We start from the raw sequence: 17,385 nt of genomic DNA, 5'->3' as shown, positions 1-17,385 counted from the left end.
CAGGGATCTCCCTGGCTCTGAAGAGAAGAGAAATTGACAGAGCCTTCCCCCCCCAAAAAGGGGGGGACCGTTACACTGGTCCACCTGCAGAGACTTATGGCTCCTGGATTCCCAAATGCTTCAAGGGATTTTAGAATTCCAAACACATCCTTGGAATATGAAGCTCCAGGGAGGGTGGCTTGGTTCAGAGCCTAGGGGTTGTACAGATCCAGCACGGCTGCTATTGAAGCAAGTAAATGCAGCTGCATAGCTCAACGCAGCCTAGAAGATGGCCCCCAGCATTGATGTGGCTGATCTGGCTGCCTGGATTTGTGCCACGTTAATATTGAGATTAGACTCGTGTAGTGCACTCTACATAGGTCTTCTCTTAAAGTCAACTCAGATTCCAGCTGGTGCAGAACACCAAAGCTTAATTACTAGCAGGATCTAGGTGGAGCATGTATGTAGTTCATTGACTACCCCATTAGTTACCAAGCTCAGTTCAAGATTTTTGCCATCACATACAAATCCTGCGTGGTGTTGGCCTCTCATATCTGCAGAACTGCCTCTTTCTCTGTGCTGTGCTATAGCAGCTTTACTGGACTGAAGGTGTCAAAATAACCAGCCAAGACTATACATTACAATATGCATTTTTATTGGACACAATAATAAACAAAAAGTGAAGGGGGGGCTCCAAACAACTTAAGCAAGAACAAACAGTAGTCTGGTTTATACAAATTCTGGATGTATTCTGAGGAAAATAAAGGAGGACAGGTTGCATATTTGGGCAAAATGTGATCAAAGCAGAGCTCAGTGGAATGTCCATAAAGCAGAGTTTGGGGTTTTGCCATGTATGACGAAACAAGCTCTTAACACCGTAGTAGCAGAAGTTTGTTTGTAGCATGACAGACGTTGGTGAGATCCAGTTCAGCACCAGAGACCAGCGGAGATTTCTTTTGAAGAGGCTGAAGGAGTTTGCACTTTACTTTCTGCTGCTTCTTTGAGAAGAGGAGGTTGAGACAAATTTCACACTAGAGCAGCTGCCACCGCCAAGGCTCACCCCTCCGCCGATGCCTCTTCCACTCCCAGAACTGAAACTGCCTCCTCCCATACCAAGTCCACTCCCAAGGCCCATGCACCCTGCTCCAGCACCGAATCCGCTTCCACCTCCCAGGCCGAAGCTGTTTCCACCTCCATAGCCTAGACTGCCGCCAGCAACTCCACTGCGTCCCATAGTCGAAGACACAACCGCTGGGGAAAGAAAAGGACACGGCTCGTTGAGAATTCGCCCCTCAGTGGAGTGAAATCAGTGAATGGGAGGAGAAAGATCCCATGGCCTGCTATGCTAGGCAAACAGAGGGGTAAGGTCAGGCACGTGGGCCCTTGAACCAGGGCGGCCTCATGAGTTAGGCTATGCATCAGTGCAGCTCTGCAATCAGCACTAGTGAAATTAAATTGTGGAATTCACTGACAGCTGATGTAGGGTCAAGCTACAAGTGACGAATGACACTTGCCTGGCAAGTGAACAGACTCACGTGTATTCTTCCCAGTTCACTTGATCAAGTGGAGCGCAAGTGAATGGCAAGTGAACAGGGAGGAATACACGTGAGTCTGTTCACTTGCCAGGCAAGTGTCATTCGTCACTTGTAGCTTGACCCATAGTGATCACTGCAAGCACAGATAGCTTTAAAAGGGGGGAAAGAGCAAGAGCCCAGTAGCACCTATAAGACAAACACAATTTGTGGTAGGGTAGGAGCTTTCATGAGCCACAGCTCACTTCTTCAGTTAGTCTGTCTGTAGCAGTAGGAAAGAGTAAGAGACCAGTATCACCTATAAGACTAACATCATTTGTGGTAGGGTATGAGCTTTCCTGAGTCACAGCTCACTTCTTCAGATACCAAGTGAGCTGTGGCTCATGAAAGCCAATACCCCACCACAAATTTTATTCTTCATATAGGCTTGTTTGTCTTGTGACTTGGCAGGAGCTGCTCAGCTTGGTTTGCTCTGGATTCCTTTTCCCCTTGGCCCTCTGGGCCACATATAAGACATCTATGGATGGGGGAAACGTGTGACAATATGGGACAGTGGCAGTACCCTTCGGTCCATGCAAGCAGGACCAAGGAAACCTTCTTGCATAGATGTGAGCCCCCAAACAGGAATATTGCGCAAGATACTTACAGATGTTGACTGAGTTGGCTTGATCATTTCCCAACCTGCCAGGAAAAAAACAGGGAGATGAGAATTCAAACATCTGACGATGGTTCAAAAGGGATAGCACTGTCTTTAACCAATTAGCCAAAATAGCAGAGGGCAGCCCTAGTTCATTTGGCAGAGCCTGAATTCCTCCTTAGATAGGCAGTTGTGTGGTACATATATGTTTATCTGGCCTTCTATCAAATTCTATCAGTCCATAGTAGACTCTTCAGTTAGTAACCTGAAACTCTTGAATGAATGCCTGACATGGCCTTCATAGACCGCAAAGTCGTTTGCACTGGATCTTTTCCCTAAGGAAAAAACCATTCAAGTTATCTGAATTATTGGTCAGTGCTAAAGAGAACTGCATGGCTGCAGCCGCAAAGCAGGAACCTGCATGTTGGAAAAATGGAGCCCTCGCCTTTTGGACAAAGTGGAAAAGAGCTAGAATTGGCTAGATGGAACTATGGCATCTGGACTGAGCTCCTATGAGAATTTTTCTGCTAACCACAATGTAGAATCAATTTCTTATATCCCACCCCTTTTCAGTTATCTCGTGCACAGGGTTCATTGGCAAGGTTGTTGGAGCTTGTGTTTTCCACAACACCATTCCGCGAAGTGTGTTTTTGTGGGAACAGTTTTCCCCAGTGCTTCATAGCTTCCGGAGCACAAGTCCTCCTTCGTTTGAACTCCATGACAGCAGGGCCGTATCATTCATAAGGCCGACCAGGCTGAAGCCTAGGGGCCACAAAGAGACTAGGGGCACGTCAATATTTTATTTCAGTGGCGCTGTCACCTGTGCCCTAGAGTGCTGATGGTTAAAGGCATTTGGCACTCTGCGCCGTAGCAAGACTTGTACATATTTATGTATCCATATATATACTCTCATACTGTATTTGTATTTATAAACATTACCACTCTGCAATATTGTGTGCCTTGTCCATATCTCTATTCCAGTTTTCAGAGTTATGAAAGGTGACAGATCGAAGTGCTGGAGGGGCCATTTATTTATTTATTTGATTTATACCCCACCCTCCCCACGAATAGGCTCAGGGTGGCTCACAACATCCATAAAATACAATAAATTAATCATCAACTATAAAATCAATAATCTTAAAACAGTCATTAAAATAGTCCAGGTGCCTTATACATAGGCTATTTTAGATAAATAGCTAAATAGAGCCCCGTGGCGCAGAGTGGTAAGTGGCAGTACTGCAGCCCAAGCTCTGCTCACGACCTGAGTTCGATCCTGGCAGAAGCCAGGTTCAGGTAGCCGGCTCAAGGTTGACTTGGCCTTCCATCCTTCCAAGGTTGGTAAAATTAGTCCCCAGTTTCCTGGGGGTAAAGTGTCGATGACGGGGAAGGCAATGGCAAACCACCCCATAAAAAGTCTGCCAAGAAAACGTGATGCGACGTCCCCCCATGGGTCAGTAATGACTCGGTGCTTGCACAAGGGACTACCTTTACCTTTACCTACTTTAGATAAATAATCGGAGAGACCTGCATATAGGCCATATGTGCAGAACACATGGCCAAGGGCAATCAAAGAAAAAAGGTGGTGGTCTGAGATACCTGAAAGCCAAGGGGTCCAGCCATGGGTTTATATGGCCCTTCGTAGCAGATCCTTTTACTGCCAGAATCAGAATGGGGAAGATGTAATGTAAAAATGGGATTTTAATGTACTGCAGTGACTAGGAATATAGAAGCCAGAAACACTAGTTGTTCTGAGTTAGCTAAAAAGGAGTACAAGCACGAACCCAGTTTCTAAGACTGTGTCACTGACCTGCATTCCTCTCCTTCCAGAAGTTTCCTGTAGGTGGCGATCTCGATATCCAGAGATAGTTTGGTGTTCATCAAATCCTGGTAGTCCTTCATCTGCCGAGCCATGTCCTGTTTGGCTCTCTGAAGAGCATCTTCCAGCTCTGCCAGTTTCTGCCTTGCATCCTTGAGGGCCAGCTCCCCGCGCTCTTCTGCCTCCGCAATGGATGCCTGCAGGTTGGCACACTATAAGGGCAGGGGGGGGGGGAGAGAAGTGTCTTATTACATTTTTTCCAATTTTTATTTTTGATTCTAAGATTTACAGCATATCCTATTGATGTTTCATAGGAGTTACGATATAACTGAGAATGAATTACAGATACAAGGTCATATTATCAGAGCCAATTAAACATATCAAGGTTAAGCTAACACAACAGGCGGCAAATGAGAGAGATATGAGCAGTCACATTCTATGAATGATATCAGTATGCACTCCACGGCTGAACATTGCACACAACAGAGAATAACCTTATATATCTTATACTGTATGCTAATTAGATTTGATAATATTTATATTTGTATTATTTTAACTGAAGTTTTAACTTATATAATACTTACCAAATAAGAGAATGTCTTATTTTATTAGTTTAAAGCTGGTTGTGGACCGAAATAAATCCATCCATCCATTCATTCATTCATTCATTCATTCATTCATTCATCTTATACTGTTAAGATAGCTAAATTTTATGGATATAACATGTCAATTACATCTGATTGCATTGCAAATGCCTTGGGAAAGGGACCAGTCTTGTGTTTGTTACTCCAAAAAGCATCATTTTCAGAATGCTATATAAAAAAATATAACCAATGGTTTTACTTGTATCTATGGTGGGACAACAACGGGCAACCTTCCCATCTCTCCCTTCATATTGCACTTCTGTGTGAAGAGAACCACACAACTAAATTTTTCTGTCATCAGAATATCAACAGTGCTGATGGTAATATTCGAACCATGGTCCGAACGGCGATGCTGTTGTATGGTTCTTGGGGCGATACAACTCTATGACTGAGATGAAGGATGGAATGGAAACTCTAAATGATAAATACGATCTTGTATACCCCATCAGGTGAGTGTAAATGTTTCAAAATAAACAATATTTTTCTCCATTGGCTGCCCCTGAAAATAACCAGGTTGGATCAGTTGCAGCTTCCAGTTGTCTTCAAGGGCAGCCCAATACACAGCATGTTACAGTAATCCAGCCATAAGGTTATAAAAGTACGGATCGTTGTGGCCAGATCAGCCACGTCTAAGGAAGGAGAAAGATGGTGCTTCAGTCACAGCTGATAGAATCAAAATATTTTTTACTATGCCTCCTCTCCCTTGTGGGTCCAGGTGGCTTACAGTGTCAAGTTTAAAAACATAGGAAGTACAGTCAAATCCCAGTTTACCCCCTTCTCTAAGGAAAAGCCTTCAGATTACACCCTATCAAAACTCTAGTAAATAAAATGGCCTGGCAAGTCCTCCTAAAAACTTTTAAACATGGTGTCTCTCTCACCTGAGGGAGGAGCTGCTATAAAAAAGTGGGGGCTCTAGTGCATATAAAGTGGACTATCCACAACATTTGGTCCTGTCTACAGTTGTTGTCCATGGATGGGCTCAGCTCCATGGTGTAGTATGAATGACGGAAGAATAGTTTGCTTTCTTGCCTAACGCTAGACGTATTTTTACACGAGCATTTTCGTGAGACTCTTACCTGCTTCTTCACGTTGTCAATCTCAGCCCGCAGTCTCTGGATTTGTCGGTTGATTTCAGCAATCTCATGCTTCGTATTGCGGAGGTCATCTCCGTGTCTTCCAGCAGAAGCCTGGAGCTCTTCATACTGATATATGCAAGGGGGATAAAAACGCCATCAAAATGTTAATATTTATTTTATTCAGAGAAAAAAATTACTCTTTTAACTCAGTATGTATAATAATCCTTTTAAACAGCATAGGATCCAGTATGAGGGCATATGCTTCTCCTTTTTCTTTTCTTTTTTTTTTGAACTAGTGAAGTATTCAGTATACTGGAGGTAGAAAAGTGAAACTCCATAATATTCAACAACAGAGCAAAAATATTCTGTAAATTTTTATCAGCAAAGTTTCTAAATTTTAAAACATTTATAACTTGTTATTTGATCTACCAAACCAGCCGCACTGGTGTTATTGAACACAAGCAGAAGTGGTCATGGCATAACACACAGGAGTAAGATACTCTGCAATGACTGCACAACCGTGAATATAGTTAAGGAGAAGGAGAAATGATGACCTTCGATTTTTGGTGCTGAAGATTTGGCACTGGGCTCTGGAAGGCGGGTCTCCCTAACCTGTGACTATCACAGTGGATGCAACCCGCAAGCCCGTCAGAAGCTCAAAAAATATGCCACGTTACTGCTGCCCTGGGACTGCCTTGTGGAGCATGAAGCAGACTGCAGTCCGTGGCTGGTAGGCTGTATTTATCACCAGCTGAGCTGGCCTGCCCTCAGCAGAAAGAACTGTTTCTTCCTGGCCACTGAGACATCTTAAACCTCTGAAATAGACCTGTCCCTGATAATGCCTTTCTCTTCTTTAATTCATCTCTGCGCCCAATGTATTATTTAATGTTGTTTCCTTAATTAATATTGAGTTTCTCAGAAAGGCAGTGGTGGTGTACAACTTGTGTGGGAACCAGCCACACTATGCAGACAAGCTACCTGTTACCACAGCAGCCACCATTGTACCAACATATGGACCAGGCTAAGATTTACTGCACTCCTAAAAATTTAAATAAATGATAGAATTGCATCCGTGTAGGCTAAGTGCTCCCCGGCAAGGAATACACCATTGGTTGATCTAAATGGGTCACAACTTTATTGATTACAGCCGTCGGATCATTGGCACAGCATAAGAGCAATGGTTCTACTGTATCAAATGGCCCCTCACCACTGGATGGTATGCATCTGCAGGCTGCCTGCTGAGCACCATGGAAGGGCAGGAGGTGTGGCACCTGTCCAGGCATGCCCTGGTGGTCCCTGCCACCCAGGGTGAAGCCAGAGGATTTGGCCCTATGCCCTAAAATTGTCTCACCAAGATGTGACACTGATGCCCAGCAGCAGCTGGTACCTAGGAAGGAGGGGAAAACATCTTTCCTCTGCCACCATCCAGGAATGGTAGTGAGTGACAACTGCAAGGGGCAGATGGCATAATGCTAAGCCTCTCCTCTGCTCCTCCCCTTTCTGTCCTCCTAGCAATTCTTGCATCTGCCACTTCCAGGTGGTTTGCCCTCTGCCTCAGCCTTGCCGCTTGGGTGCAACGTGGCCCTCTGGCAATCCTGCTAGCCTCTTGGAGCTTCTTTAGAAATGAATTCTAGAGTTTTCTTCTTATTTCATGGTGATTTACCTTGCTTTGGTACCAAGACTCAGCCTCATCTCTGCTCCTGTTTGCAATCTCTTCATATTGACTTTTGACTTCAGCAATGATGCTATCAAGGTCCAAGTTGCGGTTGTTGTCCATGGACAGAACCACAGAAGTGTCGGTGATTTGGGCCTGCATTTGTGCAAGTTCCTGAAGATGAGACAGGAATATCCCATTAGAAAAATACATTATATCAGGGCTTTTTTTCTGGGAAAAGAGGTGGTGGAACTCAGCTCCCCGGACTGCACAATGACATCACTTTGGGTCAGCTGGAACAAGGGGGGAGTTTTTTAAAGTTTAAATCGCCATTTAAATCGCGGAGGGCAATCTAAACTCCCCTCTGTCTGGTGATCAGGGGGCGGGGCCACTGGCCATGTGATCGTTTTCAGAGGTGCCGGAACTCCATTCCACCACATTCCAGCTGAAAAAAATCCCTGCATTATATCCTCTAGAAACATTCTGAACACAACAACAGTTTCTCTCAATCGTATCAAATCATACAAAGTTAGTAAACTTGCATTTACTTGATAATTCTGTATAATGTATTCTGCTTCTAAGATTTTTGTTTTGAAAGAATTTGGAGTTTTTATAAGATGTCAGGGAAATGGATAAAGAAAAAATATATGATGATGACAGGAACTACGTGGACTGCTGGGAGCAGAATAATAAAACAGTACCAATGATAGGAAATGGAATGAAGGAGCTGACGGGACACTTAAACCTCACACTGTAACTATTGGAAATCCAACAGTTAATTTCCTGTCTTGTTGAAATTCCAGCTTTTCTCCCTCTCGAAAGAGAAACTGGCACTATGATATCTGCAGGATGCTGAATTCCATTTATGAAGTATTTCATTTGACTGATAGAATGGGCATCACCCTGAATATGTACATTTATTTTTGCATTTTACATTGCTTATCCTACACATTTACAAAGGTGGGTGTTATTGCTCTGATATGTTTGGGAAGATCAATTAATTTTTCATGTAATATCAGTATTTATTAACCACCATGCTGAACGTGTGAAGCTTCATGGCCAAAGCATCTTTTTGAAATTCTTAATTCCCTTTGAAGTTCTCCAGAAATTTTGCTTGAGCTGGAACCTCCAAAATAGTCTCAGATTCCATGGTAGCAGAAACCCAGCGGCAGCACTGTTGGTGTGCAAAATATTGCTAGTTCTCTCCACTTTGCTTCTTTTGCATTTACTTACCCAAGCAAATTTAACCCAGGCAAAATCTGCCTATAGTTGGGAGACAACTATAGTCAATTGATAACTCTAAATCGACACCTTTCTTGGCGCTGTCCAGCGAACCCTAAATAATACCCGACAGCTCTCCACGGCAGAATAAGAGCTTGTATCCTACCATACTGTTCAGCAAAGTTTGAAGTCTTCCTCTTGCCTATGGAGCCTTCTTCCAACAGAACTGGTTCCTCCTGTAACAGAAAAGCCACTTCTATGGGAGGAAGGCTCCAAGCCTAGAGGAAAAGAAAATTTTGCAGAGTGCAGTGGCTAGATACAAGCCAATAATTCTCATGGCCAGCTCGTCTTTTGCTCAGTCTATACATTCTAACGATATGGCACAGAACCAAAATGAAAAAGAATTGGACGGGTCCTCCTTACCTGTTCATACAGGGCTCTCAAAAAGCAGAGCTCATCCTTCAAGGAATCTGCCTTGGCATCAAGTTCTATTTTGTTCATGTAGGCAGCATCCACATCCTAAAAAGGGCAATTTATTGTTGATGATCAGAAACAAAGGAAGAAGGTATAATGGAGAAAGAGTGACCCATTTTATGCATTAATTAGTGTTAGTTTTTCAGTTAGTGTGCTCTATGGGGAATGCAGGTACACAACCATTTCATAGATCCAGAGGAGTTAGCCATGTTAGTCTGTAATAGCAAAATAACAAAATGGAAAAGAGTCCAGTAGCACCTTTAAGACTAACCAACTTTACTGTAGCATAAGCTTTCGAGAATCACAGTTCTCTTCGTCAGATGCGTCACATGCATCTGATGAAGAGAGCTGTGATTCTCGAAAGCTTATGCTACAGTAAAGTTGGTTAGTCTTAAAGGTGCTACTGGACTCTTCTATTTTACAACCATTCCAGGCATCTATTGCACAATACTTATGACATCACTAATCATAAGTGGCACCTTCCCCATGTTTTGATCATTGTTTCAAAATTTTGAAATAGCTTAGAAGCTGAGTTTTCCTACTCTGGAATGTTTAAGAGTAAAAGTGCTGATAGAACCTTACCTCCCCCCCCCCGCTAAAAGATGGACACTTGCATAACCAATCACTTCTTGACAACAGCAATACCCCACTATTTTGTGAACCTGTCGTTTTCTTTGCAAAGATATAAACTATTTGGGGGACAGATGCTCCCACACTAACACTGCCTTAAAGAAAGATCTCCCGTGAAATTATCGCTCCTGAAAAACAGTGAACAGAATTGGGGGTGACCAGAGACACTCACCTTCTTAAGGGTTACAAAATCATTCTCGGCAGTTGTACGCCTGTTGATCTCATCTTCATATCTATTAGGAAGAGAAACAAAGGGGGGGAGGGTTAGCAAGTAAGTGAGCGTAGGTGGCCTCTCTCAAAGGAGTTTTGGTTGAGTTGCTGTTTCCCATCTTATTCTTTGGATGGTGGAACTAAAGGTGATGGCTAACCTTTAATGTTAGTATCACAAGAGGGTAGGTGACTTGGGGCATTCCTGGACAGGGACTTTCGAGGTTGGTGATATGTGACTTTATTTTTATTTTATTTTATTTATTCAATTTATATACCGCCTATCCCCAGGGGCTCTGGGCGGTGAACAGTTAAAATAGATAAAAACAAAAACTAAAATCAATATACAAATAATAAAACAAATTAACAAAGTGCAGTGGTGGGGAGAACCTTCCCCACCCCAAAGGTGGGAGGCCGACATGGCACCGCCCCCTTCAATCACCAAACGCCTGGCGGAACAGCTCTGTCTTACAGGCCCGGCGGAACGATAATATGTCCTGCTGGGCCCGGGTTTCCATTGACAGAGCGTTCCACCAGGCTGGGGCCAGGACTGAAAAGGCCCTGGCCCTGATTGAAGCGAGGCGGGCTTCCTTAGGGCCGGGGACCACAAGTAAATGTTTATTCGCTGATCGGAGCAATCTCCAGGGAACGTACAGGGAGAGGCGGTCCCGATAGACATTACACATGAACTGACTGTCATTTTGAGTAGTGGGCAAGTTGTGATAAATAAAACAGCCATTTGCTGTTTTTCCCCCTAAACTGTTTTTAGAACCCATGCAGAAATGGAAAAGAAGTACAGAGGAAGAAGAAGAAAACAGTAAGAGAGAGATTTACTTGTTCTTGTAGTCCTCCACATGGTTTTGCATGCTATTCAAGTCTCCAGCCAGCTTCCCTCTGTCATTCTCCAAGTTATTCAGCTGTTTCCTGAGGTTGTTGATGTAAACCTCAAAGAAAGGTTCAATGTCATTTCTGACAGTTTTCTGTCCTTGTTCCTGAAGAAGCGCCCACTTGGTTTCTAATACTTTATTCTGTTGTTCAAGGAAACGCACCTGGAAGCAAAAAGATCTAAAATGTTACTAATCCCATGATCACAAGAAAATTGCTTTTTTGTAGTGTTTTATCAAGGCATCCATGAGCATCCCTGTACATAAACAAGGAAGGGGAAGTTGTAGTAGTAAACTGCATGTTTTTCAATTCTGGAATTAATTTTAAAAATTCTCTTAGATAAATTGGAGTTCAGCAGGAATAGACTCAGTGCTGAGCTAAATTATGGAACAATGTGAGACAGAAAAGGAAAAACTTCATGCGAATCATCTTATGGCCTTCAGGTGGAGGAAAGGAAGATGCTCCACCCAGCTCAGCAATGTTTTTTTGTAGTCCCTCCCGATGCCATCAAGGATACATTCTGCTGCTGCCCATTTGTGGGCTTCTTCTTCTATGTTGTGGACCCCCCCTCCCTCCAGGAAATTAAAAGATTTATGTCTCCATTGCAATTTTGGAGGGGTTGTACAACAACTTTGTAACTGTAGTAGAGCTATTGGTCATTGAGATGAGACAGGGTTTTTCCCCCTGCTGGTTGTTTTAATTCTGCTGTTCTTAGAATACATTAATTTTATTGCTATCACCTGCCTTGTGTCCCAGTTATTTGGAAGGAATGTGGGTTTATAAATATTTTAGGTAAAATAAATATTTTACATGATAGCTTCAAGCATAGACTACAGCCTAGCATTGCTTATCGTGTGTACCCTTCACATTGCATAGAGAGTCTCCATGCCGACATCTATCTATCTATCTATCTATCTATCTATCTATCTATCTATCTATCTATCTATCTATCTATCTATCTATCTATCTATCTATCTATCTATCTATCTATCTATCTATCTATCTATCTATCTATCTATCTATCTATCTATCTATCTATCTATCTATCTATCTTTAATCCCACTTTCTCAATGAGGCTCAAGGTGGATTATCTATTGTAAGTCACATACAATCAAGAGCACAGGACATCTGATCAAACAATGTAATAAGGTTTTGATCACAGTAATCTGTAACAGAGCTGAAACAAATCTGAAATCAAGCGTAGGCATTTAAACACAAACCTCTTTCTTCTCTGTCTAAAAGAAAACTGCTTGTGCCACAACATAACACTGCTTTACCAGGCAGAAAGGCCTAATGGATAAGTGGATGGCCCATCCAGAAAAGTTGCTCCGGCACTGAAAAGTCTAGCAAAGGTCTGGCTGTATGCAACAGCCTTGACCAGCTAGTAGAAGAACCTGTGCATGGTCCAAAATACCTCTAGACAGGACCATAGAAGTCACCTGACCCTGAGGGCCAAGCTACACATGACGAATGACACTTGAATGGCAAGTGTATTTCTCCCTGTTCACTTGCCCTCCACTCAATCCACTTGCCATTCAAGTGTCATTCGTCATGTGTAGCTTGGCCCTGAGTGAGTGAATACGCCCTCCAGTTTCCTGCTGGCACCAGGCTAACTGAAATCATTTCTTTTAACCTAGGCTTTGAACTGAATGGTTGGTCTGTTAAATCTATTGTTTAGTATGCTTTGGCCTGAGAACTATTTCCTGTGACCTGTTTTAAGGTGCATTGCGTTTAGGCTGTTTTTAAGCTCCTGCAGGAATTTTTAATGCTGCATTTTGTGCATGGGATTTCATTTCATTTCTTTTGTCCCTGTTTATTAATTCCAAAAGGCATTGTTTCAAGAAAGCCAATGGCCTTTCTCTCTTCCCTCCCCTTAAGGAAAGCAGCTTATGTCCTTATTAGGAAAAGGCTAGCTTCCTTGGAAAAGTGAAAGCAACAGAGTCAGAGAAAGGCAAGCCTGCAGAAAATGGAAAAGAAGGAAAGGGGGGAAAAGTATTTTTTCCACATATGCTGTTTAGATGGGGAATTTGTTTCACATTCATATAATTATAATAATAATGAAACACCCTATTTTCATAATGATTTTAATTAATAGCAAAAGAAGTGCAGGTCTAATCAAGAGCCCATTCTTATCTATACGATTTGCTAAATGCTCATACAGGAAGAGTGTTAAGGAAGTATTCTTGAGCTACTAACGCACCTATGAAATTCTACCAAGTATAGTGAAGTTTAAAAGAACATCTTTAATTCATCAGGGCTGTTGGGACGTGAGTTAAGCTGACAGACAACTGAAAGTCATCTCGCTATTGGGACTATTCAATAGATCTTAATTTAAATTCTGAGCAGGATTTTTAGACTGCAATCCTCTGCATATTTACTTCCAAATAAACACGCACAGAACAAAACAGTTAAAAGCTGGTTTTTAATATCCCACTACTGTCATGAGCTCAGTAGGTGGCCTTGGGTCAGCCACTCCACTCAGCCCCAGTTCCCCAGCTGTATTGTGGGGATAATAATAACGCTAACTTGTTCACCACTCTGGGTGAGGCACTAATCTGTCTAGAAGAGCAGTATATAAGCGCAGTTATTATTATTACAATTATTATCTTGTTGCCTGCCCCTGGACTTTGTACTGAGGCAAATTATGGACACGAACGAACGAACGAACGAACGAATGAATGAATGAATGAATGAAATTTTGAATTGCACAAGCATATTCTCTCAATGCTGCTACCTGACCCTCCTGTTTCCGTCACTACTACTTATGAGTCATGACTCCTCTCTTCCTCCAACCTTGCAATGTATCACCTGTAAATAAGACCTCTGAGCTGTACTCAGATAATGTCTGTATTAACTGCTGGGTTAGAGCTGTTGCCAAATGACTTCATAGTTCCTGGTCATTTGCCTTGAAAACTAGCCTGCCACACTGAAGTTAAACAATTGAAAGGATGTGTCACGTACCTCTGAGACATTTCAGTAACCTTCTAATTTTTCTTCTTTCAGAATACTCCAATTCTTTCCAAACAGAAACATTCAAAACCCGCTTTCAATTTTTTTAAAAAAAAGTAACATTTGGTAAGTGCTGTATAAACTTTTTCAGTCACTTTATTCCCATGTCAAGATATGGTTCACCTGCAACATACGGGCATTATAGAGGCATAGGAACAGAACTAATAAGATGTTGGAATTCATGTACTGAACATGTTACTTGGGCCCACAGTTTAATATGAACAGCAGCAGGTGACCCTGTAGGAGTTGTAGCAGGACACATCCGATTGCATCCTCAACTCTTCATGCTAGTGACATAAGAGAAAGCATTTATTACTCACCTTATCTATGAAGGAGGCAAATTTGTTGTTGAGTGTCTTGATCTGCTCCCCCTCCTCTTTACGGACTCTCTGGATGTTGGGGTCAATCTCCAGGTTGAGAGGCGCCAACAAGTTCTGATTGATAGTCACTTCTTGGATTCCACCAGGTGGGCAAGCTGGGAAACCAGCACCGCTTCTGCCTCCGCCGAAACCAGTTCCGACAAAGCCATAGTTTCCCCCACCTACGGCACTTCCAAACCCATATCCGCCACCAGCACCACCACCAAACCCATAGCTGCCACCAAACCCATATCCACCACCAACGCCACTGCCGAAACAGGAACCACCACCACCAGCAGAGATCCTTTTAGATCCACCTAGACTGTAGAGGCTTCGGCTGCCGAAGCCGCCGCCGCCACCTCCACCAACTCTACCCAAACCAGCACCAACACCACAACCTCCACTTCTGGACATAGTGCTGGAGCTGAAACTGGTGCGGCACGAGTTAGGAATGATGGCAGAGGAATTGCTGAAGCCTTTCTTCTGAATCTTTACAGAGGATTGATAAGCCATTTTTGGAGAAAGGCAGCAAATGAAAGAATGAAAATGCAGAAGGGGAGAGAGAGCACACAATGGAAGCAGACCAGTGTATTTGTATTCTGCAGGACTTAAGGGCTCTTCTTTTATTTATATTCTTGAGGAAGTGGGATTGGTTGTGAACATTGTGGATCATCGTTGTGATTAACGGGGCTGGGCATGCCTGAGGCTACTGGAATGGTGACATCACCCAGACATACACACCCATCTCAAAAAGAGGGGGGGGGGGAATCTGAACGACTGTACCAATTTCATTTCTAAGCAAGCATTACTATACCATTTTGAAATAATTATCACCTTCCCTGGCCTCTGAAGACGATGTTAATGAGTTCAATTTGTACTCTCACTGGCAAACGAGAAGGTAGATAGGCTTTCCTGTGAAACCAGGTGCCCTGTTGCCCAATCTCCTCCCAAAAAATTCGAGGCAAGGACGGACATGCAGAATAACCAATGCACAAATCTAAAGGGGATCCAGGAAATGTTGTAGTCCCCGTAATGTGTTTTCACACACAGGCACTGACACAATCGCTTTCAAACATCAATCCAAGAACCCAAAGGCCTGCATTTTTCTACAGGTGCAAAGATTTCCTCCTGAGGAGTGCAATTTTCTTGTCTCCCCTTCAAAGGCAAGCTTAAAATGGCCACTGAAATCATGTTCCTAGAGGGATCCATCAGATTTATCATGGAAATAGCCTAGTCTCATCGCCCTCCTTTAGCTACCCAAACACTCCTATTTACAAACCTATTCTACAAACTGGAAGTTAAATTCATAATAAGGCATGCAAAAAAGGAGCTTATTCCAATTGAACAAGACAATACTGATGATCACTCTTAAATTTAACACTACATCCCCATCCTCAGTACATTTTTATAGCATGCATATTCCAGGCATTCTCCGGGTTGGGTCAATGGTTCTGTCGCAGTGCACTGCGGGATTGTGGGGCCCATGTTCAGTAATTCCTGCATGGAGAAGGAAGAGGTTCAATTACCCTGACAGCCTTTTCCATCAGTGATTTCACCCTCTTTCCTCTCCTCACTGCAGCCCTCTATGCTATATGACTATTACTTCCCGTAACTGTGGGAATCACCTATCTGTGGGGGAGAGGGAAGTAGGGGAAGATTTGTGATCCTTATGTGAGCAAATTGTTGCATCCAGCCCTCTGGCTATACAAATATCCAATAAATACTGAATAACAAATATCATTGGTGATATCTGATGGCTTTTTCAGTAGACAACACTCACCTAGCTGGTGGGGAGGAAAGGCGTAGGAACAGGCCACCTGGGAGTACTCCTGGGGTCTGCATGATGATGTCACTCCTGGAAGTGATGTCATCGCACCACGGGCATGAGCATATCAAAAAAGTAAGTGCCGCCCCCCCCCCTTTCTGTTGATAAGGTAAAGGGAACTGGGAACCCTAATTGCTATGTCATAATTCAAAATCTGGACTGCCAACTTGGAAAATGCTTAGAATTTTGAAATGTTTCGTCTTCGTTTTTGCTTAGTGTTCAGGAGTCGTTCTGAAAGCAAGTTTGAGTTTTCTCAGTACACAGTTTGGATTTGTCCGCCTGTGCACAAAACACGAACAACAGACAGCCCTCACGTAATTTGTTTATGGCATCCACAGCCAGAAGCTGTGCTGGTGGTCACACATTTAGATGGCTTTAAAAGGGAGTAGGAAAAAAATCACAGAGGAAAAGTTTTCCCAGTTCTTGGACAATGGATATTGCTTCCATGCTCTGCTTGTGTGTTTCCATCTGGTTGATGACCTGGGCTTTTTTTCTGGGGAAAAAGGTGGTGGAACTCAGTGGGTTGCCCTCAGAGAAAATGGTCACATGGCTGGTGGCCCCGCCCCCTGATCTCCAGACAGAGAGGAGTTCAGATTGCCCTCCGTGCTGCTCCAGTGGTGCAGAGGGCAATCTAAACTCCCCTCTGTCTGGAGATCAGGGGGCGGGGCCACCGGCCATGTGACCATTTTCAAGAGGTTCCAGAATTCTGTTCCACCGCGTTCCTGCTGAAAAAAAGCCCTGTTGATGACCACTGTGAGCAAACAGGACCCTGGACTAAGCAAAACTTTGGTCTGATCCAACAGGCCAAATTATATTCTTTTAGGAGCATCCTGCCAACTCAGCATCTCTGTGTTACAATGCACACCTATAAGTTGACAGGAGGTAAAATTATGTAAGGGAATTGTGTGTCTATTAGGGAGTTTGCTTGGTCCATGGTGTTCAAACTGTAATTTAACAAAGCTGAAGAACATTTCCAACCCTATTAGATGACAGCATTTTGTGTGCTTGCAAAATACACACCTATCATTGCTGACCTTTAAAAAAAAAAGGTGTAAGCACTCACAGATGTCACTGGAAAGGAAAAGTAATGAAGGAGGGAGACGTGAATGCTCCTCTCCAATGGGCTGTTGTCGCTGTGGCTGTTCTTTCCTGAGGCACCTTTCTACTAGCTGTCCATGTGTCAAATATAAAATTTTGGCCCACTATTAGCTAACAGGCCAGAAGTTGTGAAACATGTAAAAGCACAAGTTTGGATGGAATTTTTCCAATATGGAGTGGGTGGCATAGGCTGTCCATTTGATTTAGCTTCTTGTGAGCTGAGTGGAAGATTTCACAATGAATAAAGAGCAGCTGGCAGCTTGAGAAATATTTCTATGTACCTGCCCTCCCCCACTCAATCTTGTCCAGGTGTAGACACGAGAGAATTAATGGGAGAAA

At 43.2% G+C, this 17,385-nt stretch overlaps 1 protein-coding gene across 1 annotated transcript; it reads right to left on the bottom strand.

Annotated features, from left to right (window-relative positions):
• Positions 1-613: 613 nt before the first annotated feature.
• On the bottom strand, positions 614-14,712 carry LOC129346010 (keratin, type II cytoskeletal 6A-like). Its single transcript, XM_055003258.1, has 9 exons — positions 14,085-14,712; positions 10,705-10,919; positions 9,836-9,896; positions 8,983-9,078; positions 7,348-7,512; positions 5,685-5,810; positions 3,956-4,176; positions 2,158-2,192; positions 614-1,230 (listed from the first exon to the last, which is right to left on the bottom strand). Exons 1-9 carry the CDS (start codon positions 14,634-14,636, stop codon positions 962-964), a joined length of 1,740 nt encoding a protein of 579 aa, XP_054859233.1. The 5' UTR covers positions 14,637-14,712; the 3' UTR covers positions 614-961.
• Between the last annotated feature and the right edge of the window lie 2,673 nt (positions 14,713-17,385).

The sequence above is a fragment of the Eublepharis macularius genome, chromosome 19, assembly GCF_028583425.1.
Source record: "Eublepharis macularius isolate TG4126 chromosome 19, MPM_Emac_v1.0, whole genome shotgun sequence".
In the NCBI taxonomy this organism is placed as follows: Eukaryota; Metazoa; Chordata; class Lepidosauria; order Squamata; family Eublepharidae; genus Eublepharis; species Eublepharis macularius.
The sequence above is the reverse complement of the archived record's forward strand: the minus strand, read 5'-3'. Positions and strand labels throughout refer to the sequence as shown.